This window comes from Notamacropus eugenii, chromosome 1 (genome assembly GCF_028372415.1).
Source record: "Notamacropus eugenii isolate mMacEug1 chromosome 1, mMacEug1.pri_v2, whole genome shotgun sequence".
Lineage (NCBI taxonomy): Eukaryota > Metazoa > Chordata > Mammalia > Diprotodontia > Macropodidae > Notamacropus > Notamacropus eugenii.
In genome coordinates this window covers 703,887,100-703,908,808 of record NC_092872.1, presented here as the reverse complement: position 1 = coordinate 703,908,808, position 21,709 = coordinate 703,887,100, and the positions used below count along the sequence as shown (strand labels likewise).

General features: G+C 39.4%; 1 protein-coding gene across 17 annotated transcripts in view; it reads right to left on the bottom strand.

Annotated features, from left to right (window-relative positions):
• BANP (BTG3 associated nuclear protein) overlaps window positions 1–21,709 on the bottom strand; it is a 264,208-nt gene that overhangs the window by 154,574 nt on the left and 87,925 nt on the right. For 15 of the 17 annotated variants that reach the window (XR_011972900.1, XR_011972901.1, XM_072636301.1 and 12 more), the window contains one exon: window positions 12,766–13,005. The exons of the other annotated variants lie outside the window; for them this stretch is intronic. Coding sequence is in view for 13 of the 15 variants with exons in the window: in XM_072636301.1 (XP_072492402.1) it covers window positions 12,766–13,005 (240 nt within the window). In the remaining 2 variants the exon portion in view is untranslated. The remainder of the gene's footprint in view (window positions 1–12,765; window positions 13,006–21,709) is intronic. 17 annotated transcript variants of the gene reach the window in all.

Here is a 21,709-nt window from a genome sequence, read left to right as displayed (position 1 = left end):
AGAATAATGGCAGGAAGGAAGAAAGAAGAAATTCAGGAGCTCATTGAGGGATGAGGTTCTCAAGCTTAAGTCAAGCAAGCAGAAACCTGCTCCAAAGATCTGGACAACACAAGAAAAGACTGTGAGTATCACCAGCTGCTTCTGCATTATAGAGCACAGAGTGGTCAAACTTGGACCAGGCTACAGGGCAAAACTCAAGTGGGACCAAACCAGATTAAAGTATAATTGAGAAATGTTTGACAAAATAAATAAAAATACAATACAACAATGGTAATGTTAATTTATGGTTTTCTAAGTCAACATGTGGCCAACAGGGATCTGTCTCTGTTTGACACCACTGATGTACACTATTGTTGCTATCTATCATTGTGGATAAAATTAAGACTATAGTAGAAATGTTTGAACAACAAACAGTTAAAAAAAACTTATCTGTCTTACTGTTTTGAAAATTAAATTAATTCCCAAAAATGCCAGTTGGTTGAAATGGCATTTTACTTTAAAATCAATCTACCTTCTCCATGGTATACAATAAAAAAAAAATCTAGTGACTTATTTTGCTACACATTTTCATTACATTTCTAACAATATGCAGAATAAATATTTTTACTTGATTTTTAAAATATAGGCTTACATGGGCCATTATAAAAAAGAAAAGTCAAGTCTATATTTCCAGTTACAGCCAAAGAGCCAGCCTGGGGAAGTTTTCAGATCATGTTTCCCTGTGAAAATTTAAAGATTTCTAAAAGAATCGATTATAGGCTAATTTAGGACACAGACTAACCTTCACTCCCTGGTTAGTTGTCCAAACTGTGCTGCCTCCACAAGTGACCGTATAAAAGCTTATTATCTCATAAGACAAACTCTGTCTTCTGTGGTATGGCTTGTGCAATATACCAAATGGTTTCTTTCGTGTGTGTACATGCTGCCTTTTTTTTTTCAAACAAATATTTCTTCATTTGGAAAAAGTGATACAAATTCTGCCTACTGTATGTTCCAAAATACTTACAACTAAATGCACATTATGTTGAGTATTTTCTTCCAGAAAAGGAAGAGAAGGGGGAAAACATCTTTCTTGAACCAAAAACATCTTCATAATGAGATAGGAATGATCTAGTTATATAGGCCATACATTATTTGAATAAATTTGACTTCACCTCCACAGGTTTTAAGCTATAAATACAAATGAAGAGATCCCAGTTACCAGGATAAGGACTCACTACTTGACAAAAACAACTAGAAAAACTGGATAACTGTCTAGAAAAATTTAGGTTTTGACTAATACTTCATATCATATTCCAAGATAAGCTCTAAATGGAAAAAAGATTATCTCATAAATAAACTAGAGGAACAAAAAAAAAAATTCTCTTTTCAGATCTAAGACTTCATGACCAAACAGAAGGCAAAATGGATAATGTATTAGTACAAACAAATCTAATGCAGCTAAATTAAGAAAAGAAATCATTATCTGGGGAGCAGAGTGGGGGAGGAAGGATCTTTGAATCAAGTTTCCCTAATAAAAGTATCATTTCTAAGATGCAAAACAAACTAATTAAAACTTGTAAAAATAAGAGTCATTTACCAATTGATAAATGATCAGAGAATATGAACAGGCAACGTTTAAGGGAAGAATTCAGGGCTATCTATAACCACAAGGAAAAAATAGGCTCTAAATCACAAACAACAAAAGAAATTCAAATTATAGTAACTTTGAAGTTTTTCCTTACACCATCAGATTGGCAAAGATGACACAAAAGGAGAATGATAAAGGATAGAGGAGCTGTGGAATATAGGCACAGTCACTCTGAAAAGCCATTGAGAACCATGCCCCAAAAGATACCAGACTGCACATACCCTTGACTCTGCATTATCATTATTAGGATTAGTCCCCCACAAAAGGTCAAGAAAGAGGAAAACTTTTTCTATGCACAAGAAAAAATTACAACAGCTATTTTTGTAGTGGCAAAGAAGTAAAAAATAAGAGGGTACCTATCCGTTGAGGAGTGGCTAAACAAATTATGTTATACAGGTGTAATGCAACACTACTGTCTATGCTATACGAATAAAAAATAGACATTTTCAGAGAAATCTTGGAAGAACTGGATGAAATGATACAAAGTGAACAGAATCAGGAGAACAATTTATACTATAATATCAACATTAAGAAAAGGAACAGTGACCAACTGTTACCCCAGAGGACTGATGATGAAGAATGCCACCCCCTCCTCACACAAGAGTGAATAGCTACTAACACGCAGAACGAGACACACATTTTGTTTGGTGACCACACTTATTTGTTACAAAGGTTTTGTTTTAGCTTGGGGTCAGGGAGATAAAAGGAAGAAAAAGCAAAAGGTCAATAAATGGTCAATAAAAAAATTAAAACTTATAAACTGAATGAATGTGTGACTGAGACAATTGGCAATTATTTTTAACAAATAGCAGAAATCTTTACCTAAAGGTGGTTTTGTAGCAGAATTTCCAAAGTACTGTAATCAAAAGGAAGAGGAAAGTGGTCACCAATATTCCTAGCAAGTTGTCAAAATAATGAAAATAAGAAGATTGCCTAAGCCTTCAAAAAGATTTTCTAGAACTTCCTGGGGCTAGAATAAGAAATGGTGGGCCAGGGATTGGCAAGAAAATAACTTTCTTCATGTTGTGGCCACCCACTTCATCCCACCAGAAAGATAAAGAAATCTCACATGAGCCAATTTCAGGAGATGCTCGAGGATCACAGCGAGGTCAACAGCGGAGTTTTAGTGGTGAGTGAAAGGTTAATGTTTTCCCTTTGCAGATGGAGGCAGAGCTTATAAGGTAAAAGAGCTGTCAGTTAGCTTCTGGGTTCTGACAAGTTTTTGGCTTGGGGGGTGTAGAGCTGCTCCTTAACAAAGCTACATGTACAATTTCATTCTTTCCATAGCAATTTCATACATACTCAGTTTGAAGGCAATGTGAGATAACTCGAAAACCAAGAAGTACAAGAACAGACTTGGTCGTGTCGCAGTGACCAGCAGTAATCTGCTTGTGCAAAAGGGGTTGATTCAGTATCAGATATGATGAGGGCACTCATGAATGCCAACAAAAAGACACACTTTTGAAAGAAGACTACAATAGCCACCAATCTATAGATGTCATTTGCCTGTCACATTCAAAAAGGCAGATGATACACATCATTAAGATAACATGAAAATTATAACCACTTTGCCTCTGACTAACTCTTCATATGCTCTTTTCTAACTTTTACCCAAGATGAAATAATGAAAGTTATACTTATCATGGGATTTAAAGCCAAAAGGGAGCTTAGAAGGATCTCACATTTTAAAGGTGAAAGAACTGAGGTATAGAGCCCCAGAACACAGAGCTAAGTGGCAGAGCCAAACTTTGAATCCAGGTCTTCTGAATGGAGATGCAATGCTTTTTCCATTCAACTTCCCTCTCCTTCTCTACTTGGAGGCAGAAGACTTGAGTTCAAATCTGTCATAATACTGGATCTGATCCATTGGCAAGTCAGAAGGTGAGCTTTATCTGATTCATTTGCGAAATGTGGGTAACATCATATATACTACCTACCTCAAAATCTATGATGAATAACACAGTGCTAGGGAAGATTTCCCAACACTATATAAATGTAAAGCTATCCCTGTTTTATTATTTGATCTAAATTGTTTTCTGATTGACTTAAATGCTATCCCTACAACCAAACAAAAACTGATTACTCACCATTAAATGTGCTAAAAGTAGCTGGGTACCATAATTCTGAATCCAGTATTTTTTAAAAGTCTCTATGGGAACTTTTTGGTTACACCACGTCCCTAAGTAGACATGGCATGCTCTCATTTGAGGCAATATATCTTTTCTATTCCAAAAGAATTTCAAAAATGTACAACCCTGTGAATTCAACAAAAGTCTGTTATTCTCCTTAAAGTTTGAACCCTTCTGGCAAAGAGATAAATACTGCCAGACAGAAGAACAGTCACTATTTCTATTATTTCTTCTGTAAAAACTAGTAAACATACAAACTGGGCAAACATGGGATTTATTTTATATGCTACAAGTAGCCACAATTTAATTACAGGAGCTCATGCTGTTCTGGGTCACAAATAAGCCAATTTTGACTTCTTGCTCTGAACTTCCCTGGCTGGGTGGCCACCCATTAAGAGTTCTTTTACTCTTCCTTTCCAAACTGCATGAAGTAGTTAATTTTCTTGGTTGTTTTTTTGTTTGCTTGGGTTTTTTTAACCATGAATTGAGAGTGTTGCTAGGACTTTGTCATGTTTCTCAGTATAAACTATTAGGAGATATCTGCTTTTGTTTAAAAAAAAAATGTACTCCATTCTTCATTATACATAATTAAATAGTCAACTGACATGGCCTGAGTGAAGAATTCATCTACTGAGAAAATTCCACATGCCTTCCCTATCTGGAGAAAGAAAATGTACATTGCCACTTCTGTGGCTGCTTCCTTGAAGTGACTCTCTACCAAACCTGGTGCCAAGACGCCCACACACTCTTTACCCACAGTCCTTCATATGGCAAAATCACATTCATTTGTAAGACACCCAACTAAGGAACATAACAGTCACATGCAACAATCTCTCCTCTTCAGAAGAAAATATGTAATTTTACCATTTGGTTTGCTAATAAAATTTATATCACTTTGCTTGGAATTTAAAAAATATTTAGCATACTAAAACTGCACTATTCATAATAAAATGACGTGAGTGGCCAACTAGCACAAGAACATGAACTCTTGAGCTGTTTTCTAAAAGTACAAATAGAGTTATAAACCCTCTCTCACTAGCCCCTCTTTAAACCAAGTAATGAGCACACACAGTCAGCTAGCTGCGGTAGGGATGCAGCTTGGGACACTGAACAGACCAGACAAACACCAGCCTCCCATCAAGGACCTTTTTCTACCATGTTATAACTGTTCTAGCCAATCCACACCAAACGCTAAGGGGCTTGTGAGCACATTATACTTGCTATATCAATAACATTTTGCAAATTTAATGATGTAAATTAATTAACTTAACTTGTCAGTATATTGTGGTTTTTGTTTTTGTTTTGTTTTTTATTTAACTTTTAACATTTATTTTCACAAAATTTTGGGTTCCAAATTTTCTCCCCTTTTATCCCCTCCCCCCCACAAACCCAAGCATTCTAATTGCCCCTGTGACCAATCTGCTCTCTCCTCTATCCTCCCTCCCTGCCCTTGTCTCCGTCTTCTCTTTTGTCCTGTAGGGCCAGATAGCTTTCTTGACCCCTTAACCTGTATTTCTTATTTCCCAGTGGTAAGAACATTACATTTGATCCTAACACTTTGAGTTCCACCTTCTTTAGCTCCCTCCCTCTCCACCCCTTCCCCTTGGAAGACAAGCAATTCAATATAGGCCAAATCTGTGTAGTTTTGCAAATGATTTCCATACTAGTTGTGTTGTATAGGACTAACTATATTTCCCTCCATCCTATCCTGTCCCCCATTACTTCTATTCTCTTATGATCCTTTCCCTCCCCATGAGTGTTGACCTCGGATTGCATTCTCCTCCCCATGCCCTCCCCTCCATCCTCCCCCCGACCCTGCTTGTGCCCCTGTCCCCCACTCTCCTGTATTATGAGATAGGTTTTCCTATCAAAATGAGTGTGTATTTTATTCTTTCCTTTAGTGGAATGTGATGAGAACCTCATGTTTTTCTCTTGCCTCCCCTCTTTATCTCTCAACTAATAAGTCTTTTGCTTGCCTCTTTCATGAGAGATAATTTGCCCCATTCAACTTCTCCCTTTCTCCTCCCAATATTTCTCTCTCACTGCTTGATTTCATTTTTTTTTTTGAGATATGATCCCATCCTCTTCAATTCACTCTGTGCACTCTGTCTCTATGTATGTGTGCGTGTGTGCATGTGTGTGTGTGTGTACTCCCACCCAGTACCCAGATACTGAAATGTTTCAAGAGTTACAAATATTGTCTTTCCATGTAGGAATGTAAACAGTTCAACTTTAGTAAGTCCCTTATGACTTCTCTTTGCTGTTCACCTTTTCATGCTTCTCTTCATTCTTGTGTTAGAAAGTCAAATTTTCTTTCCAGCTCTGGTCTTTTCATCAAGAAAATTTGAAAATCCTCTATTTCATTGAAAGACCATTTTTTCTCCTGAAGTATTATACTCAGTTTTGCTGGGTAGGTGATTCTTGGTTTTAGTCCTAGTTCCTTTGACTTCTGGAATATCCTATTCCATTCCCTTCAATCCCTTAATGTAGAGGGAGTTAGATCTTGTGTTATCCTGATTGTATTTCCACAATACTTGAATTGTTTCTTTCTAGCTGCTTGCAATATTTTCTCTTTCACCTGGGAATTCTGGAATTTGGCCACAATGCTCCTAGGAATTTCTCTTTTTGGATCTCTTTCATGCGGTGTTCTGCGGATTCCTTGAATATTTATTTTGCCCTCTGGTTCTAGAATCTCAGGGCAGTTTTCCTTGATAATTTCATGGAAGATGATGTCTAGGCTCTTCTTTTGATCATGGTTTTCAGGTAGTCCCAGAATTTTTACATTGTCTCTCCTGATTCTATTTTCCAGGTCAGTTGTTTTTCCAATAAGATATTTCACATTATCTTCCATTTTTCGAATCTTCTCGCTATGTTCTGTGATATCTGTCTTTCTCATAAAGTCCTTAGTGTCCATCTGTGCCATTCCAGTTTTGAAAGATCTATTTTCTTCAGTGAGCTTTTGAATCTCCTTTTCCATTTGGCTAATTCTGTTTTTGAAAGCATTCTTCTCCTCATTGGCCTTTTGAACCTCTTTTGCCAATTGAGTTAGGCTAGTTTTCAAGGTGTTAATTTCTTCAACATTTTTTTGGTTCTCCTTTAGCAGGGAGCTGATCTGCTTTTCATGCTTCTCTTTCATCCCTCTCATTTCTCTTCCCAGTTTTTCCTCCACCTCTCTAACTTGATTTTCAAAATTCTTTTTGAGCTCTTCCATGGCCTCAGCCCATTGGGTGGGCTGGGACACAGAATCCTTGATTTCTGTGTCTTTGCCTGATGGTAAGCATTGTTCTTCCTCGTCAGAAAGGAAGGGAGGAAGTGTCTTTTCTCCAAGAAAGTACCCTTCAATAGTTTTATTTCTTTTCCCTTTTCTGGGCATTCTCCCCAGCCAGTGGCTTGACCTCTGAATATTCTCCTCACACCCACCTCGCCTCCTGGTCCTCCCAGCCAGCGTTTGGGGACTGAGATTCAAATGCTGCTTCCAGCCTTAGGGCTTTTGGCGGGGGCAGGGCTGCTATTCAGTGTGAGAATTAAGTTCAGATGGTCAGGTCGGGGCAGGGCCACCTCTCAGGCTCAGTTCCCTCAGGGGGTTTATGCACAGACCTTCCACAGTGGATCCAGGCTCCCGCCCCCAGCTTGGGGAGCCCCTGTCTGCAGCCGCCTCTCAGCTTCTATCTCCCGGGGGGGGCCCGAGCCCTGGGGGCACCCCACTCCCCTCTCGACCCGCCAAAGAGACTCTCTCACCGACTCTCGTCACCTGTGGGTGGGGGAGCTTGTGCGGCCACTGGAGATCCCATCTCTGAAGCCTGCTCGGATCTGTACCTCTCGGAGCCACAGCCGCCGCAGGGCTGGGCTCCGCGTCTGCAGCGCGACAGACCTTTTGCAAGAGGTTTGCAGGTCCCTCTGTGGGTGGAGGGACCCGCGTGGCCGCTGGAGATCCCGTCCCCGTAGCCCGCTCGGATCTTTTCCTCACGGTGTCCCGGCCGCTGCAGGGCTGCACTCAGCTCCCAGTCCCGGGGCCCAGTCCACAGCGCAAAGGACCCCCCGCGAGAGGTTTGCAGGTCTCTCCAGAACAGAAATCTCCCTCGCTCCAATATTCCGTGGCCTCTGGGTGCAGAATTCACGGTGAGTTGGTCCCCTCTAGCCGTTCTGTGGGTTTTGGGTTCGGAGCTATGTGTATGTGCGTCTTTCTGCTCCGCCATCTTGGCTCCGCCCCCTATATTGTGGTTTTTAAAAAAAGATGTGGCAGTTTCCAGGCTTCACACAGCACATAACACTGCTGGCCTTCATAGCCAAAGATAATAGAATGGGACAATTAATTGTCTGTGTGGAAAGATGGAGGTAAGACTGGGGAAAAGAGTAGAAAGAAAAATCAAAAAACACATCTCCATTGTGCACACAAGAAAGTTGTTATGATACAAATAACTACAAAAGCAAATAACAATGATGAATGAGGGCATCAGAACTTGTTGCCCCAGGGGAGAGCTTACAGTAAATGGCATGTTTCTTTATTGCTCATTCTTGGCCTCCACTACAGCAGAAGATGAGAGTAAATATTGTATTTTATTGTGTCCTTGCATTCCCAACATCTATGTCTTCTACACAATGAGTAACGGCTACTCAACTGAAAGGAACTGAATGAACAGCAACTATTCTCCATTTCACAGAGGACTTTTTCATTTGAGAATCATTAGAGAATTGCCAGGAAGTCTAAGAGACAAAACTCACTCACACAGAAGAGTTCTGCATCTTCAGCTACTGTACAGAGAAATGGCATGGCACCTAGTGGAAGGAGCATGAGCAGAAACCATGTCTGCGTTCCACTCCTGGCTCCATGTCCTAGCATTAAATAGAACCTGAGGCAAGATCCTTATGCCTCCTGAATTTTACCTTCTTGATTAATTGTTGTTTTTGAGGAATATTATTACTTGCCCTTTCATCATCCCGGACTACCATATAGATCAAATGTGATGATCGCATGTACCAACATCACAATTGCTATTATTAGAGTATGCTGTATTTGCTATGTATTCTCTACTCTGCATCCTACCATCCTCCACAATACCGATATAAAATCCTTCCCCCTCCTACAGCACCAACGATGAGTCAGCGAAGACCTGACCTAATTGGGTTCTATGAATGATATGTGAATGATTAGTCCATGCCAGTCAAAACACCATAAATCATGATGCTACCTGAATTAATTAGTGCTACAACAAAATACCAACAATTAGAAGAATTTTGTTGTCATTTTGCAGTCATGTCTGACTCTTCATAACCCCATGTAGGGTTTTCTTGGCAAAGATACTAGAGCAGTTTGCCATTTCCTTCTCCAACTCATACTACAGATGAGGACACTGAGGTAAACAGGGTTAAATGACATGCCCAGGATAACCCAGGAAGTATCTGAGGCCAGAATTGAACTCAAAAAGAGGAGTCTTCCTGACTGCAGGCCCTGCACTCCACCCACTATAACACCTAGTTGCCCCACTGAACAATGTCAGTAAATAAATATTTATTAAGTACCTATTATGTGCCAGGCATTATGCTAAGTGTTGATGATTACAAAGAAGGGCAAAAGGCTTTTAAGAATCTTATAGTCTAATGGAGGAGACAACAAATAAGCAAGCTATCTACAGGATAAATGTGGGATAAGTGGGTGGTCACTAACAGGAAAATGGTTGAACAAACTGTGTACACAAATGTAATGGTCTATCATCAAGCTATAAGACTATAACACTGATGTTGAACTTACAAATAGGAAGAATTCAGAAAAAAATAATTGCAATTAAGCATTCTGAACCCAAAGGACATTTAATAAAATGTACTTTCTTCCTCTGCTACACCTTCATTTTATCATCTGGTTTTGCTAAACTGTTTTTCTATATTAGACAGGAGGGTTGCAGGGATGGAATGATATACAGGGTAGTATAACTGTCATTTTTTAAGAAAAAAAGGAAAAGAAAAAACATCAATAAAGCTATCTTCAATGGCCTATGGGCCAACTTGTCTGCCCCCTCAACTTTTTTAGGGAGACTGGAGTTAGGAGGACAAATATATAAAATTAGGAGTTAGATCTTGGGACTATGTGGACACTAGGAGAAAATGGATAACCACTGATTTTCTTACATTTAACAAATAAAACACACTCGTGAATCAACAAATATTTTTTCCCTAGTTTACTCACAACAAAAAATTGGATTGTGATTTTTTTCTTTTTATATCTCCTCTTGCTAACCCACTAAATTTTTGTGACTGAATGCCTAAGAGTTGCCTGAAGCATAAGGTATGAGCGAAACACACAACCAAAATAATTAGTCATCCCTGCATTTAAAAATATTATGAAATGACAATTCTTTTAAACTTGTGACCTTCTGTGTGGACATATATGTCTACATTTCTTCATATTCCAATGGGTCTAAATACAATGACTAAATGCAATAGTTTGGGAGTCATATTTTCTTTCAGCTGACTCAGCCTGTAGTTCTAGAACAAATGGTGGTGTAAGAAAGTTGAACTTAAAACACATTTAGTGTGATAGTACTAAAACAGAAAAATCAATTAGCCAAAGCTCTTGGGAGAAAGAGAGGCCTGTAATTCTTTACTGCCTGTGTATATATGCTCAGTAGCCTAAGTATACACTTGGATAATATGTAATTGATGTAGACCAAATGCCATTCAACAACAAAATCTAATGAATCTGGCTGTCCTTTTTAAAAATTTTAATTAATTTTTTCAATTAATAAGCATTCATTTTTCTCCTTTACATCTTTCCCCACTGAAAAAAAATAAAAACAAAATTCTTGCAACAAATATGCACAGGAGAGCAAAACAAATTCCTGTCCATGTCCAAAAATATATCTCATTCAATATCGTGAATCCATCAAGCTCAGTAAAAAGATGGGTTAGCTTGATGGGTTAAGTTGGTTTTTCCTGATAAGACCACTAAAGTCTTATTCTGATACCTTGTTGAACCACAGAGGTAACCTGGGTGATGAAGGTGGTGCTAAAGAACATCAAATTTTTTCAAGTCTTACACTGAGATGGGAAAGCTTTCAGCACAGATCAGGTATGTGTCTGTTGTGTCCGTTGTGAAAACGCTAGCTTGGCTAGGATGTTACACAACACATAATGAATATTTTGAGTCACAGCAACTAAAAATGTTATCTCAACGTGGAGTGAGGCTACATTCACATGAGTAACAGGACCACCGGAATCGATCAATACATGAATCCTTGACAGCACGGGGCTGGTTGTTGTCCTTCATTCTTAAAGAGGACCAAAATGGCATCACTATGAAAAAGTCAAGTTTCAATGTGTCCAACTGTGACTGATCAGACCAATATGAGCTCGGAATGCTCTACCACAGATTGGGCACGTGGACATTGTCCATGTGGACATTTGGGGTGGATACTCCAAATATGTGCATCCTACGTTTCCTCTGAGCTGTTTCAATTCTGCTTTGTTCATAGAGCACAGCACAGTATGCTTGATTAACAAATAGCTAACCTTATACAAGATACTATGAGAGGGACGAAAGATACAAAAAGAAACAATAGGGAGTCTGTCCTTGAGGAACTTAAAATCTCCAAGGGAAGGAAAGAAATAAGGGGGTGAGAGAGAGACAGAGAGAGAGACAGAGAGACAGAGAGAGAATGTACACATACAATTGTAATTCAAGTTAGAAAAGGAGAAATCCCAGACTACCATGAGGGCTCCTCTGAGAAAGAATCATTTTTACTCTAAGAGATCATAAGATTATTACACAGGTAGGTAGAGAGAGAGAGACAGAGAGAGATAGGAAGGAAGAAATATGTCTTCTCTTCTTATTACTACTATATTGGATGCTCCCTGAGGAGCAACAACCAAATAAAAAAATAAGTCTTCTCGGTGATTCAGACGTGTTAAGGGGTTTCCATTTGTTGTTCTGATGAAGGTAAGGGCTTCACATATCAGTTCAGATGCATGGCCTTCAAGAAACACTGTTTCTGGTGAAGGGTATTTTTAGAGATTTAATAATAGCTGGCATTTGTATAGAATTTTATAAGTATTACCTCACTGGACACTCAAAGCAACCCTGGGAGAGAATTCTTTGAAATTAGAAGGGAGCTTTCAAGACCATCTAATCCTAACTGCTCACTTTCCATTTGAGGAAACTGAAGTCCCAAGAGATAAAAGTAAGACAGACAGTGAAAGAGGAGAGAAAGAAGGAGGAATGGAGAAGGGATGGGAAAGAAGACAGAAAGACAAAAGAGAGAGACAGAGAAAATTAGTGAAATAGAAATAGCCCCATGTCAGAAAATATGTTGATGGAAAAATGCATAAACGAAAATTTCAAATAAAGCATCAGGTTTTCATAATGATCCCATAGGTTAATCCACTTTCCTCTTCCCGTTTTCTCCTAAAGTCCCAACTCTCATTATTTGTTCTAATATCATGACATTTGAGGGTTATTTACACAGTTCTAAATTTTTTTCCGAAGTATTACATTGTTTCAGAGGGAAATCTCTACAAAATTTGAATAGAACTGTGAATAATGGCTGCTACTACATATCCTTCTTGGCTGACAGAAGCTTAAAACCTGGAATTAAGTAAAGAAAAAAGGAGATGTTCCCATACGTAAGGTCAGATCACTATTTTGAAAGGTCTTTCTACTTTTCCTCATTTCTGGATGTGGAGCAGGGAGGAAGAAGACTTGCTTGCAGCTCTATTTGTATTCATCCCCAGGAGTACCCATCAACCACAGACACAGAGCTCTCAAGCTTGGGCCATCTTGAACTCAGTCACCCATCTTAATACACTAAGTGCCTATGGTGAAAGCATGGCATCTAATTTTTAAAATGTCAAAACACTCTCCACTGAAAAGTTCCTTCTGTAATTCCCTCTTCCATTTTACCACTAGAGGAGGGGAGAATAACCCAATCTCTGAAAACAAATAGATGCATACAGACATGAAGCAAATCTACTAATCCTATAGGTGCTCCAGAAGTACAAAGCATGAAGCATACTTACAACGAATTCCATAGATGGTGAGGGGATCAAGCTGTTTTTTCCCATGTTTTCCCTGCCCAGAGAGGTTGGAGACAGCCTGAACTTCCCGATGGAAAAGATAATCAAGTAATGTTAGCGCCATCTTCTCTGCTGTTCGACAATTGGTGCTAATGTGCAGCATGTCAGCAGGGATGATCGCGCATCGAACCCTCATCTCAGGATTATTCTCATCACCAAGCCAAGTGCCATTAGGGTAGTCCTCTAAAAAAATGCAGAAAAAAATGTTTTAAAATGGCCAAAAGTTAAAAGGAAAGATTACATACACAAAAGCAGATAGAATTAGAAGTGAAGAAGTGGCTAATACAATTGCCTGTTTTTTTTAAAGGACTAGGTCTCCTAGCTCACAGAGGTTGGAAATGCACAGGCCTCTCTCATAGGTCAATCTCATTCTGATTGGCATGGGAGCTTTGACTAGCTCTCTTTCCAATAGGGCCAGCTTACCCTTCCTTAGGCAATCCAGTGGATTCCTATTCCCAGGGGCTCACCATATTAATGCCAAACTTAGAATGGACAACCTATCAGCTTAGCCCAGACTATATAAGAGGCAAAGAAGAGAAGAGGGTACCTTATGGTTATGGGGGATGATCTGTGAAAAGACAAGAAGATTAGGGATGGAATATTTCTTTTTTGAGGTCCAAATATAAGGCGAAAAGGCAAGGAAGTAGCACTTTGGCACTGATAGGTACTGTAACTAGCTGTTCATCTCAGTTGGTATGGCTCAATTTGCTTACTCTAGTTAGTAACATTCCTACCTTTGATATTAAAGTAGAAATAATTTAACTTTGCTAGTCATCATGATGAAGAAAAACACTTTTAGGAACTTTGACGCAAACTATTATCTATTAAAACTACTGAAGATGTTCATGTCACTGCATTTGAAGAATGACTAGAGAGAAACCCAATTTTATTCGTTTACATTTCTATGTTTAGATGATTTAAGTAATGCAAATATTATATATTATCAAATACAATATTGTTTATTATATGCAGTAAGTCAACGTAAAGTCAAACTATATGCAATGTTGAAAAATGTTTGTGAATTTTGGCTTACATAATGTGAGCTATTTACATAAACCCTAAGTAAACTTACTCTGAACCTAATTTTTATGGATGAGAATCTGTATCCTATCTAGTTGCATGCCAACAATTTCTTCCATCCACCCCTAACCTCTCAATATCCAAATTGTTTACTATGATAAGGTTGAGATGCTGAAGTTTCCAGATAAACACTGGTAGCTAAGAATGGAATACATTACTGAAAGCCTGAGATCTGAGGTAGGTAAAGTCTATGGTTGTGAACCTTCCTCTACACAACAGTTCACTGTTGCCTATGTCATTAAACAAAACCTCTTCCTTCACCTAACATTAAAGGCCTTCTACATTCTGACACTCACCTCACTTTGCAGTCACATTTCACATCATTCCTTTTCGTGCACAGAATATCTAACCAAGCTGTTCTCTGCCCTCTTTTTATCCTCTACTGTCCTGCCTTGAAGCACTTGCATGGGCTGGATAACATACCTGGACTGCACACCTTTCTCATCTGTGCTTGTGAAAAATCTCTCTTTCCCTTCAAGGCCCAACTCCAGTTCTATGTACTATATGAGAATGCAGGCTTCTTAAGGGAAGGAATTGTTGAGGTTTGTTTGGCTGGTTGGTTTCAGCTTTGTATACCCAGAACTTTCTATATAAGAAGCAGTTACTTTAATTCAATAAGCATTTATTAAGCATCTATTTTTTGCAAAAAAAAAAAAATGTGGCAGGCAAAAGGAAAGAAGGAAGGAAGGAGAGGAGGAAGGATGGAAGGAAGGAAGGAGAGGAGGAAGGATGGAAGGAAGGAAGGAGAGGAGGAAGGATGGAAGGAAGGAAGGAAGGAAGGAAGGAAGGAAGGAAGGAAGGAAGGAAGGAAGGAAGGAGAGGAGGAAGGATGGAAGGAAGGAAGGAGAGAAGGAAGGAGAGAAGGAAGGAAGGAAGGAAGGAAGGAAGGAAGGAAGGAAGGAAGGAAGGAAGGAAGGAAGGAAGGAAGGAGAGGGTAAGAGAAAAAGAGACAGAGAGAACATACTTTGATATACACTCACTGTTCCATCTGGGGAAGTGCTCCCTTTGTTCTGCCCCACGGTGTGTAAACTCATTTATAGCTAACAATGTTTCACAATGCATCAAAAACCAGTTTGTCTTTATCTGGAGACAAAACTCATTATAAAAGTACAGCCAGTGAATATGTAAGATTTAAGGAGAACAGGCATTTATCAAGCACCTACAATGTTCAAGGCACTGTGCTAAGCAATGGGGACACAAAGAAAGGCAAAAGCAAACTTTGCCCTCAAGAGGCTCAAAATCCAATGGGGGGGGGGGGGTTGTTGTTCAGTCGTTTCACTCATGTCCAGCTCTCCATGATCCCATTTGAGTTTTCTTGGCAAAGATACTGGAGTGGTTTACCATTTCCTTCTCCAGCTCATGTGAAAGATGAGGAAACTGAAGCAAAACTGGGTTAAGTAACTTGCCCAGGGTCACACAGCTAGTAAGTGTCTGAGGCTGGATTTGAACTCAGTTTTTCCTAACTCCAGGCTCAATGCTCTATGCACTGTGGTGATGCCTAGCTGACTTTAATGGGAGATACAATATGCCAACCACTTTCTACAAACAATCTATGTACAGGAAAAATAGGAAATACCAGAGGGAAGGAAAGAGAATTAAGAGAGTTGGGAAAGGATTCCTGTAGAAGGTTTGATTTTAGCTGGAACTTGAGGCAAACCCTGAAGCCAAGGTAAGTGACAACACTGAATGGAAAAAGAGAGGGGGAGAAATGGGATGAGTAAACAAGAGGCCCAGAAAGGTAAGAGGGAGAATGGGGCACACAGTTGATGAAGGGCCTTAAACACCAAAAAGAGAATTCACTGTTTGATCCTAGCAGTGATGAGGAGCCACTGGAATCTATTGAGGAGGGGTCAGGTCTACGGTTTATGAACAGAAACCCTCCTGAGTAAGTGACACCAGTGCACCAGGCAGTGATGAGGCAGGACAGAGAGAAATTTATCAGGTCCCAGAGCAGCATCAAGTGCTGTCCAGGGACATCTCTCAGGCCCTAAGCAGGTCAGCAAGGAGCCAGACAAGGCTACAGCTGCTCACCATGGCACTCAGTTCAGGGCTGCAGGACCCTTTTGCTGGCTGCCAGCCTGACACACCCCCACATGCCAAGGCTTCAAATTTCCTGGCTGCCAGATCCCTCTCAGAGATTTTCCTTCTTTTCTGAGAATTAATCAGGCTGTTCCACAGCAGTAGCTTGTCAATTCTTCATACTGTGGTTTTGTCTTTGGTTGGAAGGCGGGGGAGGGGGGAGGAAGTATACTTTCAATGACACTTTTCTTTGTGTTTTAGTAGGAATGATCTTTTGTTTTCAAATGTGGGCTTGAATGATACTGCTGCAGCACTATTTCTAACAGTCACTAATGTATGTTCTTTGAGCGATATAACTATTGCACATCTATATAGAGTGATATCCATTATCACAAACCAGGGAATTAAAAACACAACAAAACCAAACAAAGAAACATACCTATGACAGGAAATCTAGTATTCAGCTGTCAAAGAACTCTCTAAAGGTGAGGCAACCTGCTCACTTCAATGTCATTTGATAAAGGTCAGACATCTGAACTAGCCTAGTATATTCTATAGAAGCACATCTGCATGATCACTGCTGGTCAACGAGTTGAATTGTAAAGGGCACCAGGGACTCCAGGAGGTAGAGCTGAGGGAGAAGGAAAGGCATCCCAGGCACTGGGGACAGACCAAAGGTAGAGGACAGTCTTTGTGAAGGGCAACGAGGAGGCCATTCTGACTGAACTGCAGAATGCAAAAAAGGGGATCGATGTGTCATAAACACAGAAAGGTAGGCTGGAGTCCAGTTGTCAGGGGCTTGAAATGCTAAGCAGTCATCTATGTTTGATCCTCGTAATCCAGAGCCCCCAGAGTTCAGTGACCAGGGAAGTAATTTGGTCAGACTTGTGCTTTACCAATATCATTTTGGCAGCTGTATGAATGATGGATTATCCTGATATATAGTAGGCCCTTAAAAAAATGCTTGTGGAAAATGTATGAAGAATTAGGGGGCTTCATGATAGTCTTCTTAAACTCTCATGCCTGGGAGGGACTTCTTTTACTTGGTCTCAGAAGACAGAAGAAACAATGGAGCTTACAGAAAGGTATATGTATTTCTGCTCAATAGAGGGAAAAGCCTATTAAAAATTAGCCCTTGCCAAAGTACTAGGAGCTATTCCTGGAAATCATGGATTCAATGTCCCTAGAGCTTGTCTACAAAATGCCATTCACTGGTCAGGTATACTGGAAAGAGACTTCTCATCCACATAAACGGACTACATGGATGGCCTCTGAAGTCACTCCCAACTCTAACTTCGTGCAATTAGTAATTTCAGAGTCTGCTAGGGGAGTCAAATTCAAAAGAATCCAATGAACCTGCCTATGGATTCACTATGTAGATGTGTCCTCCAACAATGCAGACCACCATCTACCCAAGACCTGCCCATCCTGTGTGACTCTTGTCCATGTCATCCTAAACACATGCTTGGGAAGACTGCTTAATATGATGAAGGCCTCCCTGGCTTTCTCCTGACATCACCCCTTGCTCTCACCATGTGATCAGTCCTTTTTTTTTTTTCAAACTATCATACATTTTGTTTTATATCTTTTACTTCCCTTCTTCTAAGAAGCTCATTGCTTCCATTCCCCAATCCACTGTGTACCTCTTTAATTTCCCTCTTGGTAATAATATACATTTTTATCTACAGGAGACTCTGTACATGAATGATCATAAGACAAGTAATAACATGAGACAAGTAGCATAATCAAGTGCAAATAAAGCAATACTGCATTATGAATTGATTCAAAAATCAATACAAACTGCAAATGAAGTTTAACTAGTTCTAGGAACTGTGTTTCAGAAATATTTAAATTTAACCTAAAGAAAAGGTATGAGTGAATTACAAAGAGTAAAAAACGGTCAGTACCGCATTGTCCTTAATCGTCTTACTTTACAAAGGGAAAAGTTGCCCCACATGATGTATAGTTCCATTTTTCAAAACGAAAACTACTTGAAGACACATCATATAATTTTGGTTAGTTTCTAATTGGTTTAATTTCTCTTTCAAAAGATCAAAACACAGAAAGTTCTAAGATACCTTTCAGCTTTAGAACTATGAAGTGTTTGTATTTAAGTAAAAGGATTTCTGGATGATTTCTTTCCATATAAACAGTAGCTATTTAAGCTCTTATAATTTGTGTGCCAGGCTCTCTACTAACTTTCCAGAGAGGTAGAAAGAAGAAAATAAAAGGGAAATTAGTTGCAACATTACTTTTTTCTTTTTCACAGAAACATCAGGCCAGTTAAACCCCCACATCTTTCATCACCTAGAACAGTTTGCTTCCAGTTCCAGATGTCTCTATTTGGGAGGAAGGATTTCATTTCAAAACCAATATTATAATAAACAGCAACACTGTGGTATGACACATACAAACTTCTCTTGAATTGAATTAAGGAACAGTTAAAACAGTTCACAGAAAACAACCATCAAGATAAAATTATATTACAGGACCAACCGTTCTGAAAATCAGTTGGGAATTAGACAAATAGCCACTGAACTGTCCATACCTGTGGATTTGTTATCCTACTTCCAAGGAGGTCAAAGACAGAAAGCCTCCATATACACTACAATATTTACAACAGCACTTTTTATAATAACAACAAACTGGAGACAAAGGTGCCCATCAACAGATGAATGGCTCCACAAATTGTGACATATAAATGGAATGGAATACACTCTAAGAATCACAGCACATGAGGAAGTCTTAGGAACACAGGGAACCTTGTATAAATTGATACAGAAGGTAAGCAGAACCAAGAGAATAAAATACACAACAATCTGTTGTTGTTCAGTCACGTCCCACTCTTGGTAACCCCAGGGCCATACTGTCCATAGGGTTTTCTTGGCAAAGGTATTACTTCCCCAAGTTCTCTTACCTCAGATTCGTCAGAGCGCTTTGCCTGAATTTCTCCTTTGGACCATAGCTATCATCAGTTACTTGTGTTCTCTCTCCTCTATCAGTGAGTGTAATCTACTTTTTTGTTACTAGAAACTAGCAGAGAGCCCCAGACATAAAAACATTTAACATGTGTTGGTTGAAGTTAATTATAGGTAATTAGACTTGGTACATAGAAGGAGTAAATTGAACCTTCTACTGGTAATATTTTTATTCAGTTTAAGTTCATGTTGACCCTTTAGTAAAAGGAAAATTTAAAGGACCACTAGTTTGTCACTCACTTTTACTGAATTATTTTGAAAATAATGGCATGTTATGAAAGATTTCATTTGCTCCTGCTTGTACGCCTTTACCTCTGTTATCCCTCACAATTCCTATCAGACTGTGGAGTTCAACCTCAGAGTCTTAAGAACAGATAATATCCTTTCTGCTGATCATTCCTGGTTCAGTTTTATTCACCTTAGCTTAATGAGCTACAACTAAACAGGTCTTTACAGGTACCACTGGTATGAACATAGGATCGTAGGACAGCTGGAAGGCACTTTAGTTATCTTGTCAGATTATAGTTTAGAAATCTTAAGGGAGGTACATTACTAATTAAAACACTATGTACAATGTTATTACCTCTATTAAAACAGTTATAAAGGATGGGTCAAAAAAAAATAGCAGCAATTTTTACTGTGAGGGCTACATGGAACAATTTCTAATAATACGTGGTTTATCTTATTGGCTAAGACTGCCTCACATATTCCTTTGTACATAAAACAACATTAATCACAACGAATAAACCAAACATCTTTGCTCTGTCAGGATCACAGGGTTTAGAGCTGTCAGAGGCCTTAGAGACCATCTGGTCCAATCACCATATTTTATTTAAAAAAAAAAAAAGCGAAAGGTCTGAGCTATCCACGGTCACATAGATAGTATGAGGCACAACTGAGACCCAAGCCCAGATCTTTTAACTCCACATCTTTGGATGCTTTTTGGGCAGCTTCCTTCTCCCAAGACAAAATGAATCAGACAATACAGCCTTCACATCTTTCATCTTATATAAAAGCTACTTTCCCAAGCTACAAGACTAAACATGTAAGGGCTATTTAAAATTTTTTCATGTCTGTCATTCAAACACTCCAAAATCTGTTTACCTCCAAAATCAATTTCTTGGTTTCAGGCATACACATGATAGATGTATCTTGAGCTGTGCTGTCATCCCTCAAATCAGGCAGACTAGAAAAAAGCAAATGCCACTGTCTACAGATAGTCTAGGAAAGCCCCATAGTGGAGAGGGGGGAAAGTACTCATAACATAACCAATCGCTAATTCAATTCAACCAACACTTGTTAAGGACACACTTGTGCAAGACACTATAGCAGCACATGGACAATAAAAAAGACAAAAATGAAGCTGTCCTAGTTCTCAAGGAGCTCACAACTCATTATAGAGATTAGCTCCAAGGAGGAGACTGTAGTAGAAATGGGCATCTGGAAAGAAAGACCTCACATAGGAAGTAGAACGTAAACTGTATTTTTTTAGTCATTAATGAGAAGAGTGGAAGGTGAGCTAGAAACTAAAAAGTGCTTCCTGGATGACTACATTTTAAAATCACCTTTAAGACATACACTTTTGATCATAAAAAAAGGAAAACACCTACATGTACAAAAATATTTATAGCAGCTCTTTTTGCAGTAGCAAAGAAAGGGAAATCAAGGGGATGCCCATCAATTGGGGAATGGCTGAACAAGCTGTGGTATATGAATGCTATGGAATACTGTTGTGCAATAAGAAATGATGAGCAGGCAGGTTTCAGAAAAAAATGGAAAGATTTCCATGAACTGATGCTGAGTGAGGAGAGTAGAACCAGGAGAACATTGTACACAGTAACAGCAACATGGTACAATGCCCAACTTTGATAGACTTAACTTTTCTTAGCAATATAATGATCTAAGTCAGAGGGGTGGTGAACCTGCAGCCTCGAGATCACATGTGGCCTTCTATTTCCTTGGAACTGAGTCCAAGTTTTACAGAACAAATCCTTTTCTAAGGGGATCTGTCCTGTGAAGTTTGGATTTAGTCAAAGGGCTGCACTTGATGACCTAGAGGCTGTAGGTTCCACATCCATGACAGAACAATTCCAAAAGACTCATGATGGAAAATGTTATGCATACCCAGAGAAAAAACCATGGAGTCTGAATGTAGATCAAAGCATAATATTTTCCCTTTTTGTTTCTTCTCTCGTGTTTTTTTCCCCTTTTGTTCTGATTCTTCATTCACAACATGAGTAATGTGGAAATATGTTTAACATGATTATACATGTATAGCCTATATCAGATTGTGTGCCATCTTGGAGAAGGGGTAGAGGAGAGAGGGGGGAAAAATTTGAAACTTAAAATCTTATAAAAATGAATGGCGAAAACAAAAAATAAACAAAATTCTCTTTAAAAAGACATACAGGAGGCAGAGCCAAGATGGTGGAGTAGAAAGACACACATACACTAGCTCTTCTCCCCCACAGCTCATAAAATACCTGTAAAAAAGGACTCTCAACAAATTCTAGAGCAGCAGAAGCCACAGAACAACAGAGTGGAGGAGATTTCTAGCCCAGAGTAACCTGAAAGATCGACAGGAAAGGTCTGTCGCACCAGAAGTGGAGCAGAGCCCAGCCCAGTCTTGGCCTCACAGCACCAGGAGGAGCAGGACCAAGCAGGCTTCAGGGCCAGAATCTCCAGCAGCAGCACAGATCCCTCAACCCACAGGCACTAAAGGTCAGTGAGAGGGATTTTTCAGCTGGTCAAGAAGGGAGCAGGGTGTCCCAATAACTCGAGCTTCCTCAGGTGGCAGCAGTAGAGGCAGC